General features: G+C 42.8%; 1 protein-coding gene across 2 annotated transcripts in view; it reads right to left on the bottom strand.

Moving 5' to 3' along the window:
* Nucleotides 1-18,667, bottom strand: part of BAP1 (BRCA1 associated protein 1) — a 1,282,715-nt gene that overhangs the window by 877,162 nt on the left and 386,886 nt on the right. For both annotated transcript variants that reach the window (XM_044078929.1, XM_044078930.1), the window contains exon 8: nt 16,077-16,155. In XM_044078929.1, coding sequence (XP_043934864.1) covers nt 16,077-16,155 — 79 coding nt within the window. The remainder of the gene's footprint in view (nt 1-16,076; nt 16,156-18,667) is intronic.

Here is an 18,667-nt window from a genome sequence, read left to right as displayed (position 1 = left end):
TTTTAGTCCTGGTACAGGGAAGCACTTAAAGGGGGAAGGAGTCGGCATTAAGGGGGTTTCAGGATGTTAAGACATTGTTACAAGTAAGAGAGGCTAAAAAGGCAGTACAGACCAGTAAAAATGGATCCCTTTATCCTGTCTTAGCAGGTTTGGAACAAACTGAGGATGGCCAAAAAGCAGAAACTTCTGAAGAGGATGATAATCCTCCAGTAGCTACTGCACCCCCACCCCCATATGCACCAGTAAGGGTACCTCCTGTACAAGACTCTGTTGTTTCTCAGACCCCTACCTTTCGGTCTACTGTCCATTGGACACCCAGTTCACGTGATACTGGCACATCTCAGACTGGTTCCCCTGTTCAATCTACATCTTCTGAACAGACATCTGCAGTCGAGGGGGTTCTTCTTCCTATCCTTCTCAGATAGCTTCTACTTCCCCAACAGGGGCATGAGTGTTTGACACTCCTGCATCTCACCATACGCGCTCACATGACAGGGTACAACAAAAGATTACAACCTCTGGAGGGGATCTATTGGCACCTCTCAAGGAAATTTTGGGGGTTAACAATAGGGAACTTGTTCATCATCCATGGACCCCTGCTGATTTGCATACTATGTCTAAAAATTTTCCAAATATTAGAGACGATCCATTAAAATTCAAGGAAGAATTAAAACCTATAATAGCATGTTACAATCCTACTCTGACAGATTTAAATCAACTGCTGAGGGTAGTTACTTCAGATGAAAAATAAGAAAGCAGTTACTGGAAAAGGCTGAAATAACAGATTTCACTGTCATAGGGAATGCATTAACAGCTAAACGAACAGCATTGTTAAACAAGATTACAGATGTGTGTCAAATTAAGACTGACTGGTCTATAATACAGGCCTGTAAACAAAATAAAGGGGAAGCCCCTGCAGATTATTTGAGTCACCTTAAATCAGTATTTCCTAGACATTCAGGAATACCAGACCTAGAATAACAAGCTAAGTCAGCTATCGCAGCAGCCTTTGTGCAGGGTCTGCAAGCCCCTGTACAAAATCAAATAAAGTAAGTGCTCAGGGACTGGCAAGGAAAGGACTTAGAGTCTTTATTAAGGGCTGCACATCACTGTACAGAGTATCAGGAAAAACGAAGGAAAGATACAGAGGATAAGCTGTTCATTTTACAAATTAGGCAGCTGGAAAACCCAAGGGGTCGAGGTAGAAGCAGGGATAGGAGTAGAGGAATTGCTAGAGGATTTAGCAAAAGTGCTGGTCGAGGGGAACAAGGTGCAGCTGGTTGGCAACAACGAGCTGGCAGTGCCCCTCCAGCTTCATCTAACACATCTTGCTTTAATTGTGGAAAAGCAGGACATTGGAGAGGGGAGTGCCCACACAGGCAAATGCAAAGAGTCCAAGACACTTGGACTGAGTGGCAACCAAATTATAATAATGCAGTTTTTCCTTCACCACCTCCTCAGACTGGAAGGAGTCAAGAAGCTCCATATTGACTAGGTCAAAAAAATAACACAGAAGTGAACCTTAACCCTCTACTGCCAATAGATCAAAATGGGCCCTACTTTAAGATGAAAATAAGTTCAAAGAAAACCCAATTTCTGGTGGACACTGGAGCTACTAGGTCAATGCTAAATATTACTTCAGATAGTCAAATACCAGTATCAGAAAATAAAGTAAAGGCAGTTGGAGTAACAAATACTATGGTTACGTATCCTGTAACCCTTCTAAAGAAATTGCTATCTTCCATAATAACTCTTGAATAATTTTCACTACCATTTCCTTAAATTCCTCTCCTACAGGTAAATAGCAAAGCACCATTCTTTCATTTTTACTTCATTACCTTGCATCTTTACCTTAGTTTTTATTGTAGTGTGAGCTGAAATAGTTAAACATGTATGTCAAAGCTTTCATTTAAATACACATGCTCCCTTGAAATATAATTTCTATCCAGCCTAGCCCAGTTATTCTACCTTGGAAAAAAATATGTAAATCCCATCCGAGTACCTATTATTAGATGCACATCTTCCATACCAAATATTATCCTACATTACTTCAAATATCTACTATGTATTTTCCCTTATAGGGCCCTTAAAGCATCCTCACTATTACATATCAAGTTCCAGTCACTAGCCATAAATAATATTCCCTTTTAAAAGCTGATTAAGTTTAGAAGTTAGAGAAATAAATGCTGAACAGGACAGGACCAAGCACAGATCCCTGAAGCCACCCCTGATCAAATTGTCTGTTTGAATAGACATCACCTACATGGAAAATGTACATTCTGGCCTTGAAGCTGATAGGTATCCATCATACCACAGTGGGGTCAAAGTTTACGGCCTTTAACTTATAAGATTCCCAGAAAAAAAATTAGATTGATACTTAAACTTCAATCATTCATTTCTACGCTGCTTAAGAGTTATATTGAAAATCTTTCCCCTGATTTTTTACCTTTGATCCCCCCCCCCAATTACTTTTGGCTTTGTTCTTCATTGTTGTGTTAAGAAGTTTAGTGTCAATGCTAAGCTCCACAATAAGTGACTGGTGCTGCACGCATGCATGGTCTGATTGAGCTTAGCTCATTTCTTTCGTAGGTACACTACATTAATGTTACATTTGATTGTTGCATAATACTTGAACTGACTGTAATTTGATTGTAATTTGTATGTGCTGAAATGTTCCATTTTGTACAGACGAAAAGTGCACTTTTGTCAAGATGCAACCAGTAAAGCAATAAACTAATAAATACAATCCAAATACGAGTTTGCTCTCTAATTATTTCACTGATGTTTAAAGTGGATGGGATATATTTAAACAAATGAATTCATAAACCTATTTAATTCTGTAGGAGTAAATATCAAATACAGATTTATGGATTGCCATCTTCGATGTTTTATTATTTTTATTCATTTATTAAAAAAAAAATTACAAAAAAATAAATATAGTGTTTTTAAGCTCTCCTGTCGCAGTATCTGTTTCCACAGCTACATTTCCCATGGGACTGAGAGAGATATGAATTAATACGTGGACGAGTGGTTCAGCTGCCAGGCAGTATCAGCCCACCTTGTAAAGTGATGCTGAGAAGGACTGCACGGAGCTTGTTGTAAATGACGCTGTTACTAGGAAGCACTACGTCACCAGTGGGAGGCTGGGCGGCTAGTTTGAAGTAAGGGAGTTGACAGGCTAAACAAAACTGACAACAATTTTATGCCAGCTGGCATCAGTCATTCTCTCCGAGCTGAAATGAAGATAATTGGGGTGTGCTCACTGACTAGGGCAATGGCACCTATGCTGAAACAAATCAGCTGTTTCACTTCAATTTCAGAAGATGCTTAGGACATTAGCTGATGCTTTAGCACCATTAAATATATACTCTCTACTTACAATACAGACGATGCGTTTGAATGATGTGACATTTAAAACGAGACGAGTTACCCAACTTGAATGATGTGACGCATTTAAAATGAGACGAGTTACCCAACTTGAATGATGTGACATTTAAAATGAGACGAGTTACCCAACTTGAATGATGTGACACATTTAAAATGAGACGAGTTACTCAACTTGAATGATGTGACACATTTAAAACGAGACGAGTTACCCAACTTGAATGATGTGACATTTAAAACGAGACGAGTTACCCAACTTGAATGATGTGACACATTTAAAATGAGACGAGTTACCCAACTTGAATGATGTGACACATTTAAAATGAGACGAGTTACCCAACTTGAATGATGTGACATTTAAAACGAGACGAGTTACCCAACTTGAATGATGTGACATTTAAAACGAGACGAGTTACCCAACTTGAATGATGTGACACATTTAAAATGAGACGAGTTACCCAACTTGAATGATGTGACATTTAAAACGAGACGAGTTACCCAACAGTGCTGTCATTAAATATACGTGCCATTTCCTGTCCTGTGTCTAATAATACTCATCATTCTCTTTCGGCTTTTCCCGTTAGGGGTCGCCACAGCGTCTAATAATACTAAGCTGCAATAATTCGCAATGCACAAGGTGCAGCTATACCAGTGACAGGCCAGTGTTCTCCCCCAATATGGGACTGTCGTCTCTTTCTAATCTCTCCTTCAGTATGGAATTCTTATCCTGCAGAGACAGCTGAGCAGTGTTTATACTATGTCTGTGTGTGCTGCACCTACATTTTTCATGAAGTTCGACTATAATGTGGGCTGTGTGTGTTGTATATAATAATGATGCTTACAGAATTAGCTAAGTGACAAAAGTACTCTCACTACACAGATTTTAGCTACAAGTCTACACCCAGAAATTTTAGATTTGCACAAAGAGTCTGCACAGATCTTAAATTGCTTCCTTGTCCCTGTCATTTGACTCATGCTCTATATTCTAAATATGAAAAGCAAATACTCATTGCAGACATTTTTTTAAACTAGTCAATAACAAAAGTATTTGCCACTTTCTTTGTTGACTCGTTTGCTTCTTTTTATTTTGTTTCATCCTTTATGTAATTATTTGTCTGCTTTAAAATATATTACTACAGTAGTGTTGTAGTACAGACGCAAGAGATATCAATATTCAACAAAATGTATTTAAAACCGTACTTGTACAGAGTACAACAATCATAAACTCTGGGACATAATAGTGCCCATTAGCTGGGCAAGAAAAAAACCTTACCCTATAGAAAATAACTGACACATCATTTTTCACATAGTGTGTGGCTGCCTACTCCTATGTTCCCAGACATTTATCCGCATTTTGTCGTGATCTTTAACAGTGTTCTTTTGATAGACAATGTTCAGCAAAAGTGGTTCACAGCTAGGACTTTGGTTAAGTTTACGAACTACGAGACCAGCTGAGCACTTACCTTAACAGAAGGAAGATCTCCCTTGCAGTTGTACGGCACTTGCCTTTCAGGGTTTCTCACGGATGTAATCTCGGTTAGGGGGTGAATTACCAGTGGTCTCCCGAAACGGTGCACAGAAATGTTCTGTTACAGTAGACAGAAGAATCCAGTAGCAATAAAGCAGATGACAAAAAGGGAATTGCTACTGGAGGACGCTCTATTTATTGTAACAGAACAAAGAAAACTTAGGTCGGGGGTGGAGGTGTTACGCAAGTGGCGGCTTGGATTGCAAGAATCTGACTGGCTGCCACCACTCGCTTCCTGCAACACACATAGAATTGGCTTGCTGTGATCACAAGCAGATACACAGTGTATGGCAAGCAGATTTTCTCGTAAATTTTAAATATAAACAATGTTAATCCACACTGACAATTAAGTTGAGAAGGTACCTGACAAAGTTCAGGTACTTTTTCAACTTAATTTGTAAGAGTGCAGCTAAAACTTTACTACAAAGTTAACGGCGCTTGTGGAAGGCACTCGGGTGGAACAGCACACCTTTTCATGCTTCTGAGAGCACTCGGGCGTAAGCACAAAGGCGCCCTGAGAAGGTACTCGGGGTTAATGAGTTTTGCGGAAGAAATTTACTGACCTTTTGTGCTTCTGGGGTCCAGTTACTCCCTTCTCCATTACCTCCATGACTCTGGCGAAGAGTCAGCATCTCCTTTTCATGCTGCCTCTGTCTCTCCTTTTTCTCAGCTTCCAGGTGTAGCAGTTTCGCATTCTCCTCAGCATGCAGATGTCTCAGTCTCTCAGCTGCTTCTATTTCCAAACGCCTAGCCTCCAACTCAAGTTTCTTTAGCTCCAGATGGATTTCTAAGTCCTCTGCAGAAAGGTTGAGCTGTCCATTCTCTGAGGGTGGTACATCTCCACTGCCAGTCTGACTGTCCTCCTGGTTGCTGTTTTCTGATGCAGCTGTGACCAAAGCTGCAATCATGTCTGCCCTAGGTTTCCATGTACCAGTCCCCTACACTGGCACATCTCAGCCAGCTGGCTCCTTGTCAGCTTTCTGTACTCCTCTGTTGACATGCTGCCTACTCTCCCTGACTAAGCTAACAAAAGAAACAAAACAACTGTGATCTGAACTCTGAGAATTTACTGTGTGGCTGATTTAGAGTACAAAACAACTTCAGTGATCACTGCACACAAGCTACAGGAATTCACTCTACTCACACCACTACAAGCTAATAGTATTTGCCAACCAATTAATATGTGGTGTGGATATCCTACCACTACCAAACAATTAATATGTGATGCATGACTGGCCCAGCAAACAAAGGCCCCTCGATCATCACCACTAACACCAGTGAGGGATGTCCATATAGGGAAAGGATAATAAATAAACACACTAAAAAGTACAATTTCCCATAAGAGCACACAGATATCACACACAGTCTGAAGCTGTTTTTTCCCTTTCACTTCCAGGTCCCCAATAAGACTCCCCACTGGCACAGCTATAGGGTCCAGATCTCAGCCTAGTGGGCAAGCTAAAACCTCCAGCACCCTCTTTGTCCAACCAGTGCTTCGTATCCCTGCCCAAGTAGCTGACACACACACACACACACACACACACACACTTTGACATAAGAGTTTATAAACCACACAGACACTCCTGGGGAAGGCTGGCCCAGGTTCTCCAGCTGTGCCCTTTTACCCAGACTATATGGTAGAAATCACTGCCACCACCCAGCTAATATTTATCAGCTACTCAAAGGCCCTTATGAAAGGGTGTCCGATTATACTGTGCAATATTATTATCCAAATGGTAAGTGGGACTGAACAGTCAAGACTTATTTGGAGGGACTTGGTACAGTATCACTATACACGTGCAATGCACTCCTACAGCTTAAATTATCTTTACACAAAACAGCCACAGTTGAAAATTTAAAAAATATTTAATAATAAATAATAATAAAAACACAAGACAATACTTCTTACTACACAGTGCTAGTCAACAGTTCAGAGATCACAGAGAAATACTTAAAATAATGCAGTAGAAAAGTTCTGACATCAGCACAGAAAAACACAAGTCTAATCTTCCTAATTCCTAGCTATTTCTAAGAGAAAACACAGTTCTAAAATCCTACTTACATACAGACACAAACAGAGATCTGGTGAGTTGGATGTTCACTAGACAAATGCTCTAATGCTTTCATTCTTTCTGTCCTTAAATTGATAACACAGTACCACTGATTCATTTCATATTACATAATTTCTTTCTGGTTCCCACGCTAACAGATTCTCAGAGGTTAATAGCCCTTGATCTTGCAGCTGGTCAGGAAGCCAGAACAATGAAAGAAATTATGCATGCAAATTCTAGCCATTAACTCTGGCCTCAAAACAATAGGCAGAATGCCTTTATCTAGACATTTCGGCTCAGAGTTGTCACATCAAAGAATTGACTTACCAGCTTTGTTACAGCAGAGTGCACTATTACATTTTTGCAGTTCCACATTTAACACAATTTTTTCCCATGTAAGAGAACAAGCCTGTGGCTTATATTCATATTTACAAATGACAGAATTATCTACAAAATTCTATCTGGCTAGGCTGGCAGTCTTCACCAAGACAGTGGAGATAATTGAGATAGTTGAGACAATGGAGGCCCTCTAGCTGAGCAAATACCTTATCAGGCAGACAGGATCAAATGATCCACCAGGAGTCATTATTCCAGGGGGTGGAGGGTGGGACATAAAGAATGAAGATCTACAACACAGATGGAACATTATGGTAAGACATAACTTCTTTATTTGATGATGTAAATCTTCATTCGTTCCTTACTCATCGGACTGAGTCCACAGCTACTTGCGTCTTGGGTGACCCTATGGAAGAATATTCCTGAGCACCACTAAGCCAAAAGATTCTCTTCCCCTGGAGGCCATATCCAATTTGTAATGAGTGATAAAGGTATGGGGGGTTGCCCAAGTGGCCGTTGCACAAATGTCATCCATAGAGGCTCTAGAATGAAATGCCACTGATGTGGTCACTGATCTGGTGGAATGAGCCTTGATTCTAGAAGGCAAAGATAATTTGTTCTGTTGATAGACAAAGGTAATGCAATCTCTTAACCATTTTGACAAGGTGACTTTGGAGACAACTTTCCCCAACCTGGAACCTGAAAAGGCTATGAACAGTTGGTCCGACTTTCTGAAGGGTTTAGTTCTGTCCAAGTAAAAACGAAGCTGTCTATGTTCATCCAACATGTGTAACTGGTATTCACCTCAAATCAATGGACTGGTTGAGACTTGAATTTGAGATAACTTTGGGCAAAAAGGAAGGGTTAGTACGAAGTGATACTCTTTCTTTGTGGAAAATCAAGTAAGGTCGGGTGACACATAAGGCCTGCAGTTCTGATCCCCTCCTGGCTGTGGTGATAGCCACTAGGAATAACGTTTTCCAAGATAAAAACGATGGCACATGAGACGGAAGGTTCAAAGGGTGAGCAGGTCAAATCTTGTAGGACTAAAGTCAAATTCCATGGTTTAGTTGGGGTTCCAATAGGTGGTTTGAGGTGTATGATTACTTTCATGAAGATTTTGCAAAGACGATGAGACATTAATGAGGGACTGTTGAAACCATTATGGAAAATGGCGGCAGCCGCCAGTTGGAGGGTAATAATAGAGGCTAAGGCTCCTGCAAGAAGTAGGGTCAACAGGTATTCTAAAACTTTATGGACCGGCATTGAAAAGGGGTCTAGTCCTTGTTCCTTAGCCCAAATTGTAAATCTGACCCACTTACTGTGATAAATTTTTCTGGTGGAGGGTTTATGGGAAGCCAGAAGAATTTTTCGGACTGGGGAAGATAAGTGTATTTGCCTGGCAATGAACGGAAGTGGAGATACCAAAGCTGTCAGCTTGAGGCTGTGAAGGCTGGGATGAACCAGCCCCTGTGGGTGAGATAGGAGTCCTGGGAATGGGTCCAGGGTCCACGGGCGATGAACCAAATGAGGCCAATGGAAGGGGAACCGAACTTGGAGGGGCCAACAAGGAGCAATGAGGATGACTCTGCTTCTCAGCCGCTGCACTTTCTTCAGGAACTGTGGAATGGGTGGAAAGGCATATAGTAGACCCAGGGACCAATCGTGAATCAGAGCATCTCTTGGAGACTCCCCTGTGTGGGAATTAGGGCAAAGAAGCTGCTGCATTTGTGGCTGAAGGGGGAGGCAAATAGGTCACAGCAAGGCTGGCCCAAACGACAAAAAATTTGAGTCGCTACTACAGGGTTGAGAGACCACTCGTGAAACATCAGAATGTTTCTGCTCAGTTTGTCTGCAATCAGAGAGAAATTCCCAGGAATGTACATTCCTAATAGAAAGCCGTTGGAAGCTATCACCCATTGCCACATTCTTAGGGCTTCCCGGCATAAGGGAAAGGATCTGGTTCCACCTTGCTTGTTGATGTACCAGACTACTAGCATATTGTCTGACTGGATGACAATTGTCCCGGATGGTAGGGTTGTTTGGAATGCTTGCAACGTTAAGAGTACCGCCCTCAGTTCTAGGACACTGATATGCAATTCAGCCTCTATGGGGGACCAAGTGCCTTGGACAATCCTTCCTTGAAAATGCCCCCCTCACCCCATCAGGGAAGCATACGTGGTCACTGTGGCTTTGGGTTGGGGGTGAAAAAAGTTGAGTCCATAACTCCTCCTCTGGCATCATCCACCAACTCAAATCCTGGTTGCATCGACTTATGAGAATTGGGTGAGACACTGGATGTGTTAGAAGAGATCAGAGCGCTCGGATCCAAAGGGACAGTGCGCTCCGACACAGACGGCGCCGAAGGAGCCCTGATCCCCCCGGATCCGAGGCTCGGATCCAGGCTCCGAGAGGTCGGATCCGATCCGAAGTACAAAGTACTATCGGCGCCGACCCACCCCCGGCTCCGAAGCTGCTCGGCTCCAACTGCTCCGAACCCGGGTAGCGGGTCGGAGAAGGAGCAATCGGTTTGAAAAAGGGTGTTGAGCTCCCCCCCAGAGGGGGGGGGAGGCAAGAGCACTCCCATCTGCATCTGGGCCTGGATGAATCTTCTCATCATCCGGTCCAGATCAGCATCCGAAAGGCTATATGTAGATCTCGACGAGGCTACCGAGGTAGGCCTGGAGTGCCTCCTCGATAGCCTCGACGGAGATCGGGTCTCCTCCTCCTCAGGTACCGGTGAAAAACACACCGGAGACCGGAGCCGAGGAGGAGGAGACCGAGCCGACAATGGAGCCAGGGGAGAAGCCCGCTTGGCTGGCGGGGCCGAAACAGAGGTCTCGGCCCGCCGCTTATGGTGCTTCTCCCTCCGGTCCCTTTTCTTAGCATCCCTCTCCTCCGAACCAGAAACGGGAGGTTGAGTCCCAGGAGGAGGAGGGGGAGCCGCAGAAGGAATTACCGTGGGTACGGTTACTCCCGAAGGAGCGGAGGTCGGAGCCGAGTACGGCGGTAAAAGGCCCACCAAAACAAGCTTGGTCCTCCGCTCCTTCAATGCCCTGGGGTTGAACCCTGCACAAATGGAACATCCAGATGTGAGGTGTTCAACCCCCAGGCATCTAACACACCGAGTGTGGCCATCAGCTGGGGAAAGCTTATGGCCACACTCGGAGCATTTAGAAAAAATAGACTTGGGTTGCTCAGACATCCCAATCTACAACAGTAGTTACTATAACTAAAAAAGTAACTAAAGAAACACAAAATCACTCACAGGCCCAACACACACACACTACGCTAACAGCGAGGGGAGGGATATAACTTTTAGATTAAACACTAAAAAAAGTAAATATACCAAAGGGGAAACCTATACTTTCACACAAATAACCAAAAAAAAATCTTAAATTTTACAATTTAGATACTGAAACTAGCACTTAGCTGGAGAGCTTGAAAAACAATCCGGTCACCATGCGCGGCAAACGAGATCTGAGGTCATGAGGGTAGAGCAGGGCATTATGGGTGAGGGGAGGAGCTGAGAGCTTGGATCCATAGCTGGTAAACCATGCCGGTTCGGATCCGATATCGGATCCATAACCCACAGGTTGCAGACAAATGAATCTCCTACTTCAGATGTATTATTTCAAGTTGAGCTCTCAGTTTTAGCAGCCTGTGAAGAGGCAGGGCAACTCGTCAAGAGACTGTGTCGAATGTTGCCCCAATGAACTCTAAGGTTTGAGTTGGAACCAGGTTAGATTTTCCTAAGTTTATAGAGATTCCTAGTCTTTCTACCAGGCTGTGAGTGCATGATATGGCTTAAAGCAGTAGACTCCTGGATGGAGCGGTGAGGAGCCAATCATCTAGGTATGGAAACACACGGTATCCTTGTAGTCTGAGGTGAGTTACTACTAATGCCATGCATTTGGTGAACACTGTGGGGGCTGTGGAGAGACCAAAAGGCAGTACTCGAAACTGGTAACGATTGGCTCCCAGCCGGAAGCGGAGGTATCTTCTGGACCGTTTGTCCATTTTTATGTGGTAATACGCATCCTGAAGATCTACAGAGCACATCAAGTCATCCTTCTCCAGGAATGGGAGAATGGACTGAACCGTGACCATCCGGAATTTTTCTTGTCTGACAAACTTGTTTAGAATACTGAGATCCAAAATTGGTCTCCAGTCCCCTGTTTTTTTTGGCACTAAAAAGAATCTCAAGTAAAAAACGGATCCTATTTATTCTGGTGGGACCATTTGGATGACTCTTTTTTTTTTCTAGCAGCTATTAAACTTCTAGTGCTGCTGCATCTCCCTGACTGGGTGGGATGCCGGGGATTCACCTTAGAGGCTTGGGATAAAGGTCGAAGGGAATATGGTATCTCTGGTCATAATCCCCTGCACCCAAAAGTCTGAAGTTATTGATGGGCAACCAAGTGGTGCACAGAAAAACGTCCCCCAACTACGTCCAGAGAAAAGCAATTGGGCCGCTCTTCAGGAGTGCTGATAGGGTTGCCCAGAGAAAATCTCTGGAACTCTAGTTTCGCACCCCCCCCCCCGCCTCGATAGGGGCATCTCCCAGATGAGTTCCCTCATCTGCTCCGGGGGGGATTGCTCGCCATGTGTGTCACGGAAAGGTCCTTGGGATTTCTTGAACCACATCTTTTCTCCCCTCTGATTCCTGCAGTAGGATCGTTGAGGAGCTGAAAAACATATGCCCATGGCAGATAGGGTCTTTCCATCTTTCTCACACCTGGCTAATGTGTCCTTACCTTTAGGGCCAAATAAGGAAGACTCATCAATAGGAGCACTGACGAAGGAGGACTTGAAGGAGTCTGCGAAGTCACATAAGCGCATCCAGGCGTGATGTCAAATGACAATGCCTGAAGCAGCTGCTCTAGCTGTCCCTCTCAGTTGTATGGGCGATCAACCGCATGGAGGAATTAGAAATGGACTCTAGGGTAAGCAAGCTGAGAGGTGACTTTATCCTACACCTCGTCAGGTAATACCCCTGACAAAGTAGCTGAAAGTTCAGTAATCAGGTCCCTCTGAAGACGTGTGAAATGTGCAACGTAATTCAGAGACCATATGGCAAAGGTCACAGAAGCGTACCTCCACTTTCCCAATCTATCGTCTGGGACTCCCTATTCAGAGGATGGACAGTCAAACTTTCTTCCACAAGTTCTTTCTTGCTGGCCGCTGCTTCAACCATGGAGTCTACTGTCAAACCTTTGGACCAATGGGGTGGTCTTCTGGTGGGGAAAGAATCTCATCAGGCCTCCGGCGAATTGGCTCAACGTTGTCAGGGTCCTTCCAGGCATGCTGTACAATGAGCTCAATTAGTTCATCTGCAGGTGGGGTCACCCAGGAAGTAGAGGGTCGAGCATGGAAGTCCTCAGTAGAAGGGTTGATTGGCTTCCAGTCGCCCCTCTGTTTTAGGATCTCCAGTATGTCTCCAAAGGAGACATATTCAGGGGCGATCGTGGGGACCCTTCTCCCTCATCTAAATATATTCAGTGAGGGATTCCTCAGGGAGAATTGATGTGCTTCCTTTTGCATGTTCTCTTTTGGGGTGGCTCCTCAGTGGGGTCTTCTGAGAAGGACTCCGAAGAGCAGGTGCCTTGGAGCAGGGTCTCATGCTCTTCCCGTGCTCAAAGTGCCTGCATAGTGGGCTGCATCAACTGCATGCTAGAGGAGAGAAAGAGATCAGGTACTAACACTGGAGGTGCTGACTGCATGCTTGCGGAAACAAGAGCTCTCCATTACATGGAAGGTAGGCCCACTCGAAGAGGGATGGGAGCCTGGAACCAAGAGGGACAACCTCAGAACTGGGTCACACCCCGCTCCGACAAGCCCACCACCAGGATAGGAGCATCGAGAGAACCAGGAAGTGCCGGAACAGCTGGAGCCATAGACTGCGCCATAGAAAAAAATTGGTGCTAAACTAGGAGTCACAATGTCAACAGAGCAGTCACTGTCCTGAGGGTGGATCAGCTCTGAATGGAGCAGAGTCCAGAGGGCAGGCTCCGGAACTATGAAGGGAATCATCACATGAACCGAAGGTGTAGGTACCGGTGTAGACATCAGAATGGAGGGCTCCAAAGCCTGGGAAGAGGTTGAAAGAGGATATGTTGGAGACTGTGCAGAGAAAACTTTGGCTCCAGGTGGGAGGGAAGTCCTTGTCGGGGTTGGAATTCCTCTAGCTGCCAAAAGTTGATCAACAAGCCTCACTATGTCTAATTCAGAGAAACTCTTGGTGGACCGTGTAGATACTCTAGTCATGGGCACTGGAGCCGGAATAGTCGGTGCAGATAATTTTGCCATTTTCAGTTCAGAAAAAGTCCGAGTGTGCTTCGGTTCCGTAGAAGTCTGACAGGTCGGAATCGAATGGCTTTTTTTTTCTTATCTTTTCTGGGAGGTGGTGAGACCTCCGCCTCAGAAAGGGCCTATGAAAAAGGTTTATTTAGCAAGTCCTTAAGAATAAGTTTGTTCTTGCACTCAGCAAGAGTGTGAGAACTAAAATTTTTACATAAGTCACAAGGAGGTTGAGTCTGGAGATGGGGAACTCTAAAGCAGTAGGCACACATTAAAGTATCCGTCCGAATTGGGCATTTTCCACCTACACTTCTCACATTGTTTAAATCTGGTTGTTCCTTTTTTGTCTGACATATTTACGGTAACAGTTATAAAAAAAAGTCAGATACAAGCAGAAAATCCACATAAGAGAGAGGAATATATAAAAAATGTAAAGGAAATACCAACTATGGTAACAGGATTGCCACAACAGTAAGGGAGAGGCCGTACCAACAATGGTACTTAAACTACCAAAAAACAGGCAGGATAACAATAAAGGTCACAGATAAGAAGAAAGACATATAATCATAAGAAAGGGTCCAAAGCACAAGTAAATTCAAGGAAGATATGAAAATATACCAACAAATCCATCACTTCGCTGACAGAGATGGCTTGGCAAATCTTGAAAGTATGCGGCAAACAAAATCTGAAGAGAAGGAGAAGAGGGGCACTATGGCTAGGACTTGGCTCGAGAGTTTCTGGCTGGCATGAGCTTGTGTATTGGCCGGGTCAGTTCCAAGGACGGAACCGAACTCCAATGAGTAAGGAATGATTGAAGATTGACATCAGCTCTTATGTTATATTATATGAGTTATATACAACGAAACAATAGATGAAATTATGTTTAATGGTAAATGGATTTTAGCAACAATATTAAGCAAAATCAGATGGTGGTTATGGAAAAAGGAGTGTAAATCTAATAGGGATGAAAATGTAGTATGATTGTAAGGAAAATTATAAATATGTGCAAACAGACTTTTATATTTATATATTTGTACTTATGTAAATATGTAAATATTTTCTAAAAAAAAAAAAATTTTGTAACTAAATAAAAAAGGACCCTTGCTCTTTCGATATGAGCTGTGGCGTCGAGCCACCACCAACTCAAGCAGATGCAGCTTTGGTTTAATGTCTCATCTGAAGAACAGCAACTTTAGGAGTGCGGTATCCCTCTTATGATGCACTGCAGTGTCAGCAATCCATTTAGCTGATGTGGTAACAGAACGTATACGCAAATCCACAAAGGTATTCAGCTAATATAAATATATGCCTAGTAAAACAGTAAGTCCTGGCATCCACCCGGAGTAAGCACTGCCTGCACCAGACATACCTTCACCATGCAGCCAAGCCAAGACAGGTGACCTGTTGTTGTTTTGCTCCAATATCCCCACACAGACCTCTACACTTCTAGTCCACTAATTAAACCTATGTTAGTGGCCTAGCCTCAAATACAAACCTTTGTAGAGGTAAAAAACAGTGAAATTAAATGAAAGTGCATGTTAACAGGTTAGTGCACGTGATTGCAAGAATATCCTGAAGTCATGGAAAAGTACTGGAAAGAAACTTTTCGCAGTTTCTAGTACCTTAGCTTGAGGTCCTCCTTTTCCTTGCAGGCACGTGGTAGAATGGAAAAGTATTCCTTATTAGGTTAAAATACAAACAACAAGTATGAAGCTTAATTTCTTCCAGCTTGGCAATTTTCTATTGGATATAGAGTAGTGACCTGATGTATGAAATGTACCTTTGTTATATTCCTTTTGGATGTTAGCAATAGTTCCATAGATCAAATTTATTATCATGACAAGATTTTCCATATAACATGTGTGAAATCCTCTGTTCAGGGAGACATGACTTTCTGAGTACGGTCTCCCACACGTGTGTTGTTCTATTTTAATAAAAAAAATTGTACTTTGAATTGCCAAGAGACTATTTATTTAACAAGTTTTACCTTAACACCTTCATCACAGGAAAGGACAGACTCCTATATTAACTTAATTCCTTCCTCCTACTTGTATGTGGTGATTATAGGCACTATAGACAGATGAGCACCATGTTGACATTTTGCTATCTTATTCCAAGGGATAGAAGTTCACCTGTCACTGATACAATGCCAAGACTGCTTTTTCACAGATCTCACACATTCTCTGAAATCATCATCTTTCTACAATAAACTACAAAATGTAACATTCACTTACAAGCCCAAGAAGTCACCACCATAGCTTTGTGGCCTGGGGAGAAGGACCTAAAAGAAGCTAAATCAGACACAGCAGCACAGGTCAGATGTGAATGCAGTATTGCCCCATCAGCAGTCTGGCACATGGAAATTTAGACAGTGCCATCTCCATGTAATGGCACACATCAGAAGCAGAGTTAGAGGTATTAGGGGGAAAAAAACAACAAGCAAGCTAAAAGCCACTGACTTTTCATTAAAAACTTACCCTGCAGTTGCTAGTCCTATCCGCTCCATTATGACTCTACGAGCTTTGTCTGTCCACTCTTCATCTTCTGCCCATGGCCCTGAATAACAAACACTGTATTATAAAAAGTGCAGCACGACATGTGGTTACAAACTTTAAATGCTCAAGACAAGCAGCCACGTCGTTAGTAGAAGATCACAGAGATACGCTTACACTTTATGCCACAGCACTGTATGCTTAAATAAGTACTAAACCATGTGTGTGGAGTTTGGAGTAAATCAATAAGCCAAGAAAAGGAACAAAGTACAAACAAAGGTTTGTAGAAAGTATGATGCAAACCACAAATGGGTGGAAGAAGCAAGCAGTACCCATACGAGCATGAATCCATTAAGTGATGACACTGTACTTCAACATGAGTGGGACAGACCTGGTCAATAAAGTGTTAAAAAAGTGAAACAGCACAGCAGTAAAAGATGTGTCATCTTACTTGTTAGGTTCACCAAAGAGTGTTTCCAAAAGTAATTTGCTGAGTGGTCATAAAACAAATTACAAACTATAACAAGTATACACAAAGTAATACACACAGAGATGCAGTTCATGAACAAATATACTATGAGAGAGTAGTGAAAAGAAATGGAGTGTACAACCCATCATGACCTAGCAACACCTGACTAAACAAACACACTAACTATGACAGAGTTTAGATGAAATGGCTAACAATCCATTACTTTTAATAGAATGAGGTTGTGATTTCATGAAGACAATGTTCAAGAATCACCATAACAGCAGAAGCAAGAATACCAGGATTCCTGCTGCTACATGCGACACTTGTAACAGCCAACGGCTGCCTACAACGCCCTGTAACAGCCAACGGCTGCCTACAACGCCCTGTAACAGCCAACGGCTGCCTACAACGCCCTGTAACAGCCAACGGCTGCCTACAACGCCCTGTAACAGCCAACGGCTGCCTACAACGCCCTGTAACAGCCAACGGCTGCCTACAACGCCCTGTAACAGTCAAAGGGCCTACAACGCCCTGTAACACCCAACGGCTGCCTACAATGCCCTGTAACAGCCAGTGGCTGCCTACAACGCCCTGTAACAGCCAGTGGCTACCTACAACGCCCTGTAACAGCCAGTGGCTGCCTACAATGCCCTGTAACAGCCTACAACGCCCTGTAACACCCAACAGCTGTCTACAATGCCCTTCACATAGTGGACAGAAGCTAAGGCACCACTCCCTCCAACTAATTTGTTTCTGAGAGCAACTTCAATATTCTAAGCATTTTAGCACATTCTAAAACTCAGCTTGATTTATTTCAGTCCTTTTCTCTGAGAGGAAGAAACTACAGAAAAGAACTGCAATAAATAAAAACTGAAAACAATGAATGCTTTACAACAAGCTAACTTAATATAATTAATTAAAGTTAATTACAAGCAGATGTATCTGGAAATATACACCATAAGTTTAAATGTAAATAGGCAAAATGTAATGCACATTTAATTTTTTTCTTATTTTAAACTCATCTAAATTAAGAATATATATAAAATGCAATGTCAGTACCACAGAAGGTAGCATCCTCATACCTGATGTGACTGTCAGAAGGCTGTGGCTTCCATCCCAACACAAGCTGTTGGTAAAACACTGTACCTTGCCATCTACTTGGAGTGAGCACTTCCTGCCTGGTTAGGAACACTTTTGGAGCTGGTGACAACCCAGATCGTAAAACAGAAGACTTAAAATTCGAACCAGCCACAAAAAATCTTTAAAAGCATCTAAAATCCTTGAGTATGGGAATGTGAAGACAGACATCTTTTAAATCTAGAGTTACTAGGAAACTGTGGAGCAGGAATAACAGGTAATAGAGACTACAGAAAGAACCTTTTACTTTTGGTATATTAATGTGAACGTTTCGAAATTAAAAGGTCCACAACAGCATTCAAAGTTCCTTCATTCTTTGGCACCAGAGGAACCTTTTATTGGATTTGGAGGAACAGTCTCCTTGAATTCTTGAGACAGCATTTGATCCAGAAGAGGAGGATACAGGGAGGTTTGGCTGGATGGCTGCAGTGGAAATCCCTTGTAAAGGAGGTATGTAGTCCCATTGCCAAATATAACTTTTTTGATGATTGCTAGAACTCGGGCATCTCATGTGCTCTGGTACCAAAGAAGAGAGTGAAGATTTGGGTTTTGGAAAAGTTTTAACAGACTGGCAGAATGGGGAGGGGGAACAGATTGAGGGAATATCTGTCTTTTCAGACTGGACTTGGAAAGGCTCTCCTTTTGTTAACCTCCCTAATGCTGCTTTCTAAAAGTTTGCCTGTCTTTTGCTATAGCTGTTTATACTGTTTCCTATAAAAGGATTCTGGGCTGGAAAAAAAAGCTTTTATTTTATTTGGGAACAGGGGATTGAAATATCGAAGAGACCCCATGGATTAACTTTTCCTTTTCATCAAACCTTTTAAAGACTTTACAAGATGAAGACCCAAATAAAAATTATTTATCCATAAGTACATTAAGTTGTTCAGCTTTTACATCCTCTAGTAAGTTCTGGAGTATACAGCCATGCAAATCTCCTCCCAACTGACCCAGTGGTAGCCTACCTGGACAC

Source organism: Protopterus annectens, chromosome 7.part1 (genome assembly GCF_019279795.1).
Source record: "Protopterus annectens isolate FY-2018-M chromosome 7.part1, PAN1.0, whole genome shotgun sequence".
NCBI lineage: Eukaryota > Metazoa > Chordata > Ceratodontiformes > Protopteridae > Protopterus > Protopterus annectens.
This window is presented reverse-complemented; position numbering and strand designations above follow the sequence as displayed.